This window comes from Myotis daubentonii, chromosome 5 (assembly GCF_963259705.1).
Source record: "Myotis daubentonii chromosome 5, mMyoDau2.1, whole genome shotgun sequence".
NCBI classification, from domain to species: Eukaryota; Metazoa; Chordata; class Mammalia; order Chiroptera; family Vespertilionidae; genus Myotis; species Myotis daubentonii.
In genome coordinates, this window is record NC_081844.1 from 91,517,368 (window position 1) to 91,530,435 (window position 13,068).

General features: G+C 46.5%; 1 protein-coding gene across 2 annotated transcripts in view; it reads right to left on the bottom strand.

Annotated features, from left to right (window-relative positions):
* FAT2 (FAT atypical cadherin 2) overlaps nt 1-13,068 on the bottom strand; it is a 73,765-nt gene that overhangs the window by 6,328 nt on the left and 54,369 nt on the right. For both annotated transcript variants that reach the window (XM_059698949.1, XM_059698948.1), the window contains exons 19-21: nt 9,881-10,691; nt 6,164-6,309; nt 167-608 (exon numbers count right to left, since the gene is read on the bottom strand). In XM_059698949.1, coding sequence (XP_059554932.1) covers nt 167-608; nt 6,164-6,309; nt 9,881-10,691 — 1,399 coding nt within the window. The remainder of the gene's footprint in view (nt 1-166; nt 609-6,163; nt 6,310-9,880; nt 10,692-13,068) is intronic.

Consider the following 13,068-nt stretch of genomic DNA (forward strand, 5'->3'; position numbering starts at 1 on the left):
AAGTGAAGTGCTCAGATCTGCAGCTGTGTCCCTGCTACTGAATAGTTGGGTGAATTAGAACAGGATACTGTGTCTTCATGGGCCTTAGCTACTCAATCAGCAAAAAGTTATTGAAAATACCTCTTTTAACTATTGGTGAATAAGCCAGAAAATACAAAGTGCTTACCTGTCCCGAGGGCCTGTGAGCACTTCCCGCCGTTGAGACACGGGTTCTGGGTGCAGTCTTTGCTGTGGGCGCAGCACTGGGTGAGGTCCTGCCTCTCCAGCAAGCCTGCCACCTTCTTGTCATGGGCCATCAGCTCCAGTGCCTGTCCATTGATCATGACCTCATCTAGGCAGCCTTCAAAGCCCTGGGAGACGTTCGGGGGAGAGTGAGAGAGGACAAAGCCGCCTAGAAAAAGGTCTCTTTTGGGCCTCAGGCCCTGGCAGTTCTCTGGGAGCACAAGGGAGCCGTTGCCAGAGCTGTCAACCAACAGCTGAGTGGAAGTGTCCGTCTCCTTCACCAGAACTGAGTGCCACTTGCCATCATTCACATGGGGCCAGGAGGAAAGAGTTCCATTGAAACCACGTGGGCAACTGTATTCCAGCTGGAGCACTCCATGGACCAGCTGCAAAGGAAACCCAGATGGCCATCAGCAAAGCCAAGGAGTCCTTATAGAAAGCCCTGCAACAGGCTGCCGGGCAAAGCATGCTGGTTGTATTTTCATGGGTGGGAGGGGTAGTGTTTGGTGATTTTTAAGGCAGTTTTAGTTTTGTGTTTGTAGAGAATAAAAACCTTCAAAATGCTCTTCTGACTGTGGTTTTATTTTTCCCTTACTGCACTCCATGGGATGGCCTGGGCAGGGACAACATCTCTACTTCACAGATGAGGAAACTGAGACCCAGAGATTCCTTGCTGTCTTTTGGATTCTTGTTCACAGGCCTCTCCAGTGTTCTGCATTCCTAAACATTGGCCTTCAAGGATACCAAACCCCCCTCTCACTCCCACTGCCTTACACAACAGTTCAGCAGTTCTTGAAGTGTCTCCAAGATCTATTCAGGAGCTCTGCAAATGGAAACTACTTTAATAATAATCCTAAGACATTATTTGCCCTTTTTACTCTCCCAAATATATAGTGGAGATTTCTGATATGTGCTATCCCAGCAGACGAAAGCAGAAGTAAATATGAAAAGCCAGCTGTCTTCTATTAAGCCAGGCATCAGAGAGAATTATAAAACACTGCTCCTTTTTTATTTTTTTGGAAAATGTAATTATTTTTTAAATATATGGTTTTTATGTGAACATGTAATGACTTCCTTGGTTTTAAATGAATTAGCAAATAAAGATTTTAACATTTGTCAGTTTTAATTTCTAATATTGGAAACATTGATAGCTATATATAACCCATATAAACAAAACTTCCTTAGGATCTTCAGTCATTTTAAAGAGAGTGAAAAGTCCCAAAATCAAAAAATCTGAAATCCCACTGGATTAAAACATTTTAGTTCACCTCATCCTACGAAGTTGGTCGATTTGAGGTTAAATCTTTTTCTTGTCACTGTAGGGTAGGGAGTGCTTTTTCTGGGTGAAATTTAAAGATACAACCCAGTGTTTTCAGGAGTTAGCCATTTATACATCACCTTCCTGATTTTTTCCCTGATTCAACACTGTCTATACCATTATTTCCTTAAAAAGGAAACTTATATACAGTAAATAGAAAAATAGAATGACAAAATAAGTACAACTCAAAACACTGTCCTTAAATCACTCCTTTGACTTTACTCAGGACCACAAATCCATTGATCCCACCATCTTTTCACTGTCTCTCTTCTCCTCAGCAAAGCCATCATTCCTCTCCTCATCCAGCTGTGCTGTCCCTCTCTCACTTGGTAGAACTCAATTGGCAAACCCACAAATTGGTAAAACTCAACTCTTCCCTTATTCTGTATGATCATCATGGAGCTGAATTTGGTTGGAGAGAAACACACAGGCTTACTCATTGGTCTCCCTTTAATTTCATGACCATCAGTCTCCAATGAGCCCTTCATGCTGCTCAACAGTTGTACTATCTTCCTTAGTCCATTTACTCTCCCATGTGCCTGTTTTTACAACTTCTCTCTCCTCAGATCCCTAATGCCTCCCTCCCCATTCTTATTCTACAAATCAGATGGGGACTTGAAGACACTCATAGTCACATGGATCCACTTTGGTGAAAGCCAATCTCTCCATTCATGTACTAGATCTCCCCCCTCCCTTTCTTCTTCAAGGACAAGATTTCACTGACTCTCCTTTCTCTTTCCTAGATCTTTGTTCACTCTCTGCTGGATCATCCCACTTGTCATACAAACATTATTGCTCTAATATTATTTTTTTAAAGTTGGCTTCAACCCACTTCTCTTGCCAAATATGATTTTTTTTCTTTGCTTCTCTTTTGCAGCAAAATTCCACCCTCACCCATGACAACACTGAAACTACTGCTGTCAGGGTATTCAGTGACCTCTGTGTTGCCAAATCCAGTGATTAATATCACTTCCCATCTTAGCTGACCTCTCAGCAGCATATCACCCAGCTGATCACTCCTTCCTTCTTGATACATGGTCTTCATTTGGTTTCCTGGATACAATACTGTCTTGGTTTTCCTTCAACATCATTGGTTGCTCCTTTTCAGTCTCCTTTGTTGGATGCTCCTCTTCCCCCTACATCTCAGTGTTAGAGTGTCTCTGGTCTACTCTCTTTTTAATCTACACTCCTTAGTGATCTTCATCTCCAGCCCAGACCTTTCTCACAAGCACTAGACTTGTTTATCCAGCTCCACTTGGAGGTCTAATAGGCATTTCAAACTTACATGTCCAAAACTGAACTCTGGATCTTCCCACCAAAACCTGTTTTACCAATATTCTTCCCCGGGTCTGTTGGCGGCAACTCTATCCCTTCTAGTTGCTCAGGCCAAAATCTTACTCCTTGCTTCATCTCCCAGCCCTTATTCAATTCATCTGGAAATCCTGTTGGCTTTACCTTCAAAATCTATCCAGAGTCTGACCTCTTCTTCCCAGTTCCACTGTCATTGCCCTGATCTAAACCACCGTCGTCTCTCACCTGAATTATTGTTTCTTTGGCTGGGTCTCTCTGCTTCTGGCCTTGTCCTTCTAAGGTCTATTCTTAGCACAGTAGCCATGAGGATCCTTTCTGCATATGTTAATTCTCTGCTCAAAACCTTCTGAGGTCCTCCATCTTGCTCAGAATAAAAGCCCAAGTCCTTCAATGGCCTGTGTGACCTTTATAGATCTGCCCCCATTTCATTACATCGCTGACCTTAACTTCTCCTACTATCCCATTTGCTCACTTCCTTCAAGCTGTACAGATTTCGGGCTTGTAATCTCCTACCAATGACTATTCCTTCAATTTATTTATTTATTTATTTTTTTAATAAAATCTTTATTGTTCAGATTATTACATTTGTTCCTCTTTTTTTTTCCCCCCATAACTCCCCTCCTCCCAGTTCCCGCCCCACCCTCCGCCCTCACTCCCCACCCACTGTCCTCATCCATAGGTGCACGATTTTTGTCCAGTCTCTTCCCACATCTCCCACACCCCTTTCCCCCCCAAGAATAGTCAGTCCATTCCCTTTCTATGTCCCTGATTCTATTATAATCAACAGTTCATTCTGTTCATCAGATTATTTATTCACTTGATTCTTAGATTCACTTGTTGATAGATGCATATTTGTTGTTCATAATTTGTATCTTTACCTTTTTCTTCCTCTTCCTCTTCTTAAAGGATACCTTTCAGCATTTCATATAATCCTGGTTTGGTGGTGATGAACTCCTTTAGCTTTTCCTTATCTGTGAAGCTCTTTATCTGACCTTCAATTCTGAATGATAGCTTTGCTGGATAAAGTAATCTTGGTTGTAGGTTCTTGGTATTCATCACTTTGAATATTTCTTGCCACTCCCTTCTGGCCTGCAAAGTTTCTGTTGAGAAATCAGCTGACAGTCGTATGGGTATTCCCTTGTAGGTAACTGAGTTTCTTTCTCTTGCTGTTTTTAAGATTCTCTCTTTGTCTTTTGCTCTTGGCATTTTAATTATGATGTGTCTTGGTGTGGTCCTCTTTGGATTCCTTTTGTTTGGGGTTCTCCGCGCTTCTTGGACCTGTAAGTCCATTTCTTTCACCAGGTGGGGGAAGTTTTCTGTCATTATTTCTTCAAATAGGTTTTCAATATCTTGGTCTCTCTCATCTTCTGGCACCCCTATAATTCTGATGTTGGTACGCTTGAAGCTGTCCCAGAGGCTCCTTACACTATCCTCGCATTTTTGGATTCTTTTTTCATTTTGCTTTTCCGGTTGGATGTTTTTTGCTTCCTCGCATTTCAAATCATTGACTTGATTCTTGCGCTCCTCTGGTCTGCTGTCGGGTGTCTGTATAATATTCGTTATTTCAGTCCGTGTATGCTTAATTTTTGGTTGGTTCCCCAATATAAGATCGAGGGTCTTATTAGTTTTCGTGTAGATCTCATTAAGTTTATCGGCAGCTTCTAAACAGTTCTTGAGAGACCTTAAAAGTGTGGTTCTGAACTCTATATCTTCCTTTGACAATTTTGTCCTGTTTCTTTGTCTCCGCATTTTGTTATGCTTCCTTGGTGCACCCCCTAGTGGTCTTTGTTCGCAGTCTTATAGTTAAATCTTGATTGTTGTAGCTAATTCCAGGGAGGGTTTGACCTCCAGGCCAAGTGGCTATGAGAATCAGCTGTGTCAGCAGTGAGAGAACTTCTGTCCTCTAGGGCGGTGCTAATCTAGCCTTTGCCTGAGGCTATCCGGCAAATGCCTCTGTGCAGGGCTTGGGCGGGGCGGGTCGCACAGGATCAACAGGGTGGGCCAGAGAGAGCAGTTATGGCGGCTCTCAGTCCTGTCCCCAGGGGCTCTGCCTCTCTGAGTCCCAGCACCCGCTGCAAAGCTCGGAGAGAAAGCTGCACTCGCTCTGACCGAAGCCAGACAGTCCCGCTTCTCCCGTTTGAGTCTGGGTCCCTAAAGACTCGCCCGGATCTGGTGCTCAGAGTCTGCGACTCCCTCCCGATTGAAAACGCCAACCGCGCCCTCCGCCGCCAGCCCGCTCCGCGCACTCCGCACCTCAGAATTTGACTTCACCACTGTGCCTCCTCTGAGTGTCCGTGTGCGTTTCTCTTTCCTCCTAGTTGTAGGACTTCCACTCAGCCAGCGTTCCTGTGGTTCTGGGTGATGTCCCTTCCGTTTTTTGGTTTCACTTTTGAAGTAGTTGTTCAAAGCAGCAAACTCCGGCGTTAACCTATGCCGCCATCTTGGTTCTCCCCTATTCCTTCAATTTAGAATGCTGTTCCCCCAGCTGTCTAAGCTAACTCCCTTACCCCCTTCAAATTATTGTTCAATTACCACCTCAATGAAGCCTTTCCTAAACACTTTATTTAAAATTGTAACTCCCCATACTCCCGATTTCCCTTCACCTTTTCCCCCCTTTAACCCAAAGCACTTATCATATTTGGATAAACTCTATAATTTTCTGAGTTATTATGGTTATTGTCAGTCTGCCCTGTAGGATGAAAGTTCTAAGGGTTTGTTTTTTGTTGTTGTTGATTTTTTTCTTTTTGGTCTTATTCGCCGATGAGACTCAAACACCTAGAACAGAGCCTGTCACATAGCAGATGCTCAGTCAATATTTATTGGATGAATTAAATTCTAACTAGCCCAAATCTGTTTCTCTTTGTCAGCGTGGGAGACTGAAATGTGTGCTAGAGGTGTTAAAATCAGGAAGGTAAACTGAGATGTTCTAGATGACATAAGCAGAAGGACTGAAAGACCATTAGAAAGGAAACTCATTTTCTCCCATGTAATATAATCTGTGTTTGCCATCTTGAGCACCCCAGTGGTAAACACTGTTCTATGACTCAGCAAAGGTGATAAAAGCACCAGGGCTAGGTGGCCACACCCATCTCTCTATCTTCAGAGACTCTCTGTTAACTCCTAGAACAGCCCGACCTCTGTTGTTGTACTTGGACATATATCTAGGTGGGGTGGCTTTGGCCATCATGACTGGAAAGTCTCGTGTCCTGACACAATAGTCAGGGATTTCTTTGCAGAAATTGGCCTTCTTGGCCATGCTCATGCTGCCCCCACCTCCCAGCCTGGCACATTCCCATGACGTCGGTGCCTTACCTTCAGGGAAACATACACTGTGCCATTGCTGAACAGGAGAATGGCCTGTGACTGGTGTGTTTTCAGACGGAAACGAATGTGCCAGTTCTGAGCCTCTGGGAGACTGTACCGCCCGAAGCTCTGACCGCTGAACCTTGCAGCAGTACCTGTGAAAGCAACCAGAGGTGTCACCTCCATATAAAATGGTCCCCATGGAGTCCTGGCACTGATTGCCTCATCCAACCCTTGGGTGGCCAGCAGAGTCATTGCTCATTTAATAGATGGAGAAACGAAGCTGGGGGTTACTTGTCCTGAGTCACACAGCAAGATAAGGGCCATCACCCTGCACACCCTCCTTTGGCGCCAGGAACATTTGCCTGGGTGCCAGCCTGGGTCAGAAACTGTGAGCTCAAACCATTAACAAAGCAGGAATCAAGGCAGAAATATAATCACTCAAATGTGTGGAAATAAAAATTTCTATTCTATATAGTTTCTGTGTCATTTCTATACCACTTGGGGAAGAAGGAAGTAGAATTGGAGAGGACTTTGCATATCTGTGTGATTTCAGGAACACCATATGGTGTTTTTGGTTTTGTTTCTTTTTTGCCTGAAGAGATCTCCCCCATTAGGAGTGTAACCATTTGGGTAGGCACTTCCCAAATGAAATGCCACTGCGAGGCCAGGAGACACTGTGATAAAGGAAGTGATAGATCACGTGGCTAGAACTTCTGTGAAGTCTTGCATACTCCAAACCCTGCAGAATTGCTGATATGCAGTTGCACAGGAGCCTGAACTTTCACCCACACTTGATTTCTCAAGCTCATCTGGCCATGGGACCCTCTTATGTGGACCACCTCTCCATAGCCCTTGGCAGCTACATTCTGTGGAACCCCCTTTGGGAAACGCTGTGCAATCTTAAGCACTGCCCTCCTGACACTTTTTAAACTCCACCCTCCCCAGAACTGAGTTCAGATATCAAGTCCCTGTGAATAAGCTTATCATTGTCAGGGGAAGGGGTTAGTGGTACAGACCCTGAGACTGAGGGAAGAGGAATTGTTGGAGAGGGAACAAGGCCAAAAGGAGAAGGAAGAACCCAAAAGCCTGAGGCATGCGGGATTATAAAATCCTAAGAGGCCATCATACTGTAGGTCTAATCCTCTCTGATGCTGGCAGTTCCATTGTGGTAGCTCATTATTGGATGGGATATTGAAGGTAATCTAGGTCAGGAATTCCCAAACCTAGCTGAATATCAGCCTCAACTGGAGTCTTTTAAAACGCGGAATGCCAGGCTCCCCCCTCGGAGAGTACGCGCAGTGGTGCTGCTGGCATGCGGGAGTCTGTGTTTTCAACCTCTCCCCAGGATGGCTGTAGCGACTGGAAGAGAGGCCAGGGCAGGTTTCTGTGCGGGTCATGTTCTGACGCTTGATCTAGGTTTTGGTTACACCAGTGTATTTGGCTTGTGAAAACTTGCTGAGCTGTGCATTTATGACACAAGGATCTTTCTGTATGCCCTATTTTAATAAGATTTTTTTTCAATCACCTAAAACTTCTGTCCAAGTGATTCTGGTGATGTGTGAGCCAGCCCATCTAGTATTTCTTTAAGCGCAGCCCTTGGACCACTGGCTTCGGCATCGACTGAGGTGCAGGTTAAAAATGGCAATGCCATGAAAAACAGCAACAGTGACCAAAAAAAACAACAACAGCAACAAAAACACACACACACAAAAAAAATGCCAATGCCAGGCCTCACCCAAGACTTTCTAAATAAGAGTCTGGAGGTGACACCAGGAGCAGGTCTCTTTAAAAACACCCTTTCTGGGTGAACTTGCACAATCTTTACTTTTAGAACCTCTGCTGTCTGATGCCAGATGGTCCAGAGAGAAGCTTTAGCCTTCACTTTCCCTGCAACCCACTCTGGGGCAAGGGACACAGAAGGGAACCCCCCACCCCGAGAGTAGCTCACCTAGCCTAAATCCAGTGGGCCCAGAGAAAGTGCACACGTCTGAGAAAGAATTCCCTAGTGCAAACCAGGTGGACCCATGGAGGGTAGGCCATGCCAGGCAGGGGGCGATGTGAGCTGGGGCAAGGTCATTCTCTTGCTGCCAATGCTCACGTGCATTGGTCTTAATGCCAGGGCACTGGGTGAAGCCCATCAGAAAACTGAGTTCCCGAAGAGCTGGGCAAAGAGCTCAGGCTTTAGAGTGGGATGCACAGGTACTTGAATAACCAGTCTATGGGAGGCTACAGTTTCAGGCAAACCAATCTATAGTAATAAAAGCATAATATGCTAATTAGACCGGACATCTTTCCGGACGAAGCCAGAGCTGCGAGGGAAGCCTGGATCTGGGGTGCCAGAAGGAAGCTGGTGCCAGCAGCCAGGGGAAGGAAGGCCTGCTCTTGCGCGAGTTTCATGCATCGGGCCTCTAGTATAATATAATCCCCATCCTTCAGTTCCAACTGTAGATGGAGCTATAACCCCGCTTCGTAGGGTTGTGGTGATACTGAGTTTGGGTAACCTACAAAGAGCCTGGCACATAGCAGAATACTTATAGCAGTGGTTCTCAACCTTCTGGCCCTTTAAATACAGTTCCTCATGTTGTGACCCAACCATAAAATTATTTTCATTGCTACTTCATAACTGTAATGTTGCTACTGTTATGAATCGTCATGTAAATATCTGATATGCAGGATGGTCTTGGGCGACCCCTGTGAAAGGGTCGTTCGACTGCCAAGGGGGTCGCGACCCACAGGTTGAAAACCGCTGACTTATAGCAACAACTGCTACACTGAATGACAGCTGCCATTCATGCGGTGCTCATAATGGGCACTTAAAGGTTTAAGTGCTTTTATATTCATAAGTAATTTACTCCCCAAACCAACTCAAGGAGGCAGATGATGATATTTTCATTATTTTATGGATGAGAAACTAAAGCCCAGAGGATATTAATAAACCCCCAAGTTTACACAGCTAGTAAGTGATAGAGCTGGGGCTTGAACCTGAGCCATCTAGTCTAAACCTTGAAGTTGTAACAATCAGGCTACAGTAATAACAGTAGTAGTATTAGGAACTGTTGTTTATTGACCACTTTCTGTATCAAGCGCTTTTCTAAGCAAACACTTGCTATTTAATTTCTATAACAGCCCTAAGGTACAGAGAGGTTAAGTAGTTTTCTTAAGGTCACGTGGCTAGCAAGTGGCAGAGCTGAGATTTGAACCCCAGGGAGCTTGATACCAGAGTCTATGCCAGGGGTGGGCAAACTTTTTGACTCAAGGGCCACAATGGGTTCTTAAACTGGACCAGAAGGCCGGAACAAAAGCATGGATGGAGTGTTTGTGTGAACTAATACATGTTAACACTGCTGCTGGTGAAGGAGCGGAGGGGAGAGCAAGAGAACCCTCCACTCTTTCGGCTCCGCGGGCCAGATAGAACAGCCGAACGGGCCGGATCCGGCCCGCGGGCCGTAGTTTGCCCACTGCTGGTTTATGCTCTTAACCATGATGCTAAACTGCCTCTTGTATTACCATTATCTTCAAAATTCCAAAAAGTGGCCAGGAATAGGGTGCTATCCTCTGACTAGAGTTTGTGAGGCCACACCTGCCTTCTGGTGGTCCCTGGTCTTTAGCCCTGTTAAAGCTCCCCTCTTGGTATCCCACAGACCCTCCCTGGGCTCTCCAGCCCTGGCGTCAGGCTGGTGGAGCCTGCAGTGCTGGCTGCCCTGGGGAAGGCCCGTTCCTTACCATTGCAGGCGCAGTTCCCCTCCAGGCGGTGCCGTGGGGTTAGGATGCTGAGCCTGGCTGTGCTGTACGTGGGCCCCACCCTGGGGTCCAGGTGCACTGTCTCTTGGCAGATTTGACGCTGGCAGCTTGGCCCCTGGCAGGGCACCACAGGCATGGCTGACCTCATCTGAATTCCCACTGAGTGCTCCATCTCCTTGGCTGAGTGAGCGATGACGGTTGCCAGTTCCTGCAGCTTGTGGAAGGCTCCAGAATGCCCCTCAAAGACCAGAAGCACATCCACCCCGGCCGTGGCCTCTGCAGGCTGAAGGCTGGCCAGGTGGATGTTGGCTTTTTTGATGTCCAGCTTGTTGCTGAGGAACCTCTGCAGGTTCCTCCAGTGGTCGCTCACCAGCTCCTCTGGGGTGACCTGGTAGAAGCCCATCCACATGCTCTGCTGCAGAGCCACCTGCCCCACGTGCCACACGTGGACGTGGACCCCAGCAGTGGTGGTGAAGGTCCCATCACTGACTGTGACATTGAATGCGTAGCGACCCTGGGGCAGTCCCTGCGCAGCGATGATCTTGCCATCGGACGCACCCACTGAGAAGCGCCTGCCCAGGGTCTCCTCCTCTGCCAGGCTGTACGTCAGCGTGTCCTGCGGGTCTCGGTCTGTGGCATGGATTTTGCCCACCATGCCGCCCTGGAACTCCTCCTCCCCGATGGTGATGAAGATCTCCAATGGGAGGGCGGAGGGTGGGTAGTAGCTCTGCTCCGTGACGTGGACTCTAACAGATGTGGAAGATGAAAGGGGCGGGATGCCACTGTCTGATACCTGTGGGCGAGGGAAGCACGGCATTACCATAGGACTGTGGCCCCAACAGGCTGCCTGCCTCCATGGGGAATCATGTCTCTCTGCTTGAGGCAGCCTCAGCATGCTGTCGTATCTGAGTAAGAAAATACTAGCACTGAAGGTTTTGTGGAGGGAGTTACATCCTGCACCACACAGTAAAACTAAACTCGAATTCCTCATTGGACACTGCTCTGAGCGTCTCCCTCAACCCTTCCAGCCACATGATCCACCTCCTCCCTCTTGAACTTCTCTCATTGTCTAAGTGAGTCATCAAAGGTCTCTTAGCGATTCCAGTGTGCATCCCTCATGGCCCCCATCAGCCTCAGGAGGTTTTCTCTGGGATTCCCTTTCACTCTGTGATTGGGCTCAGGGTTGGGGCGAGCAATTGTTGAGTGCCTTCTATGGGCCAGGCCCTCTGCTGTGATGAGGAGAAAAGAGCAATAAGTAAGTTGCCAAATAAACCAGAGGATGTCACTCTTGGATTAAGTCCTATGGAGGAAATAAACAGAGCGAAGTGACAGAGACATCTGAAGATTGAAAGACCAGGCGGAAGAGAAGGCGTCTCTTCTTGGAAGAGGTGAAATTTGAGCTGAGTCCTGAGGGATGAGAAGAGGGGAGGACAAGAGGTGACGGACAGGGAACAACTCTCTGGTAGGAAAGAATGTGATGTGCTTATCAAAACAGCAAGGGGCCACTGTTGCCAGAGGAGTGGGCAGAGCAGAAGACAAGGTGAGAGAGAGAAACGCAGGGACCCGGTCACTGATGGGCAGAGGAGCACAAGGTGGCATTTTATGTCAGAGCCATGAAAAACTATTGAAGGTTTTAAGCAAGGCGGTGACATGACCTCAAGGAAAAGAATGTAAATAAAAAATGCATTTTCCTTTCACATGTTACCAAGCTGTCCCTGCAACTTTTTACCCAGACTTAGCAAAGATGAAATTTTCCTTCCTCTCCTCAGCAACATTATCATTTTTCTCAATTGTCAACAAGGTTCTCCAATTTTCCCTACAGTAATATCTTGTCCACTTGCACTCCAATGCTAGCAACAATACTACTACCAAGTATAATATATAAAGCCATACAGCAGTTAAGGCCAGAACAGAATCTGAACTCCTGCCTGTGTTCATAGCCTGCTTCTTTGCTGGCTATAGTGCCTCCCAGTGAATGGAGTGGAGATGCAGGACAAGTCAAAGAAATAGTGATGCTGCCAATCGTTACTGGGAGATTTATCTGGGCCAAGATACAGAGGTCAATCACGTCCATGCCCTTGGCTTTGAGCATCCTCTACATTAACCCACACCTGTCCTCTGATCTACAGACTCCAACTCCCAACTACCTTTTGCACACCTCCATTTAGATGTCTCTTGGACGCCTAAAAAGTAACATGCACAAAACAGAGCCCTCACTTTACCCCATAGACGCATACTTCTCCCATCCCCCTCAATCTCTTCCGTCTCAGAAATGGCCCAACCACCCAGTCTTCATGGAGCCAAGAACCTGGAACTCATCCCTGATGCCTCTCTTTTCTCTCTCTCCCCATATCCAGCCCTTCACCAACTCATGTTTATTTCCATGCAAAACTTGTCCCAAATCTATCCACTTCATCATCATCTCAAGGTCTCAGCACCACTATCTCCACTATAACAGTGACTTCTTATTGTTGTCCTTCAACCACTCCTGCTCCCTTCATTTGCTCTTTCTAGAGCAGGGGTGGGTAATCTTTTTTTCTGCCAAGGGCCATTTGGATATTTATAACATCATCCTCGGGCCATACAAAATTATCAACTTAAAAATTAGCCTGCTCTATTTGGTCAAACATTTAATAACTCACCCCTAATGTCTTGGCAGGGCCAGACCAAATGATTTCTTGGGCCTTATACGGCTCATGGGCCAGATGTTCCCCGCCGCTGTTCTAGAGCTGCAAAAAGAACTCCTGAGACACAAGATGGGTCACTTCCCTGTTTGAGACCCTTCAACCACTTCTCACTGCACTTAGATTGGAATCTAAAAGTATTGTCAAGGGTTGTAATTAGGATGATTATACTTCCTTGTTTGCCCAGGACAGTTTGATTTTTCACCTGGTGTCAATCGGTTATCACCAGTTAATTATTTTTAGTGCCTCTCTCACTCTCAAGAGCATCCTGGTTTGGATCTTAAATAATACAGTCACTCAAGCTATGAGGCCTCTATCACCTGCCCAGCGCATCTCCTCAGGATTATTCCCTCCATTGCTCACAATGCTCTGACCACATTGCCACATCTCAGGTCACTGCAAGCTCTTTTCCAACGCAGGACCTTCACGTCTGTGACACTTTCCTGCCTACTTTTTACATCGCTGGCTCCTCAGGTCTCAGCTCAA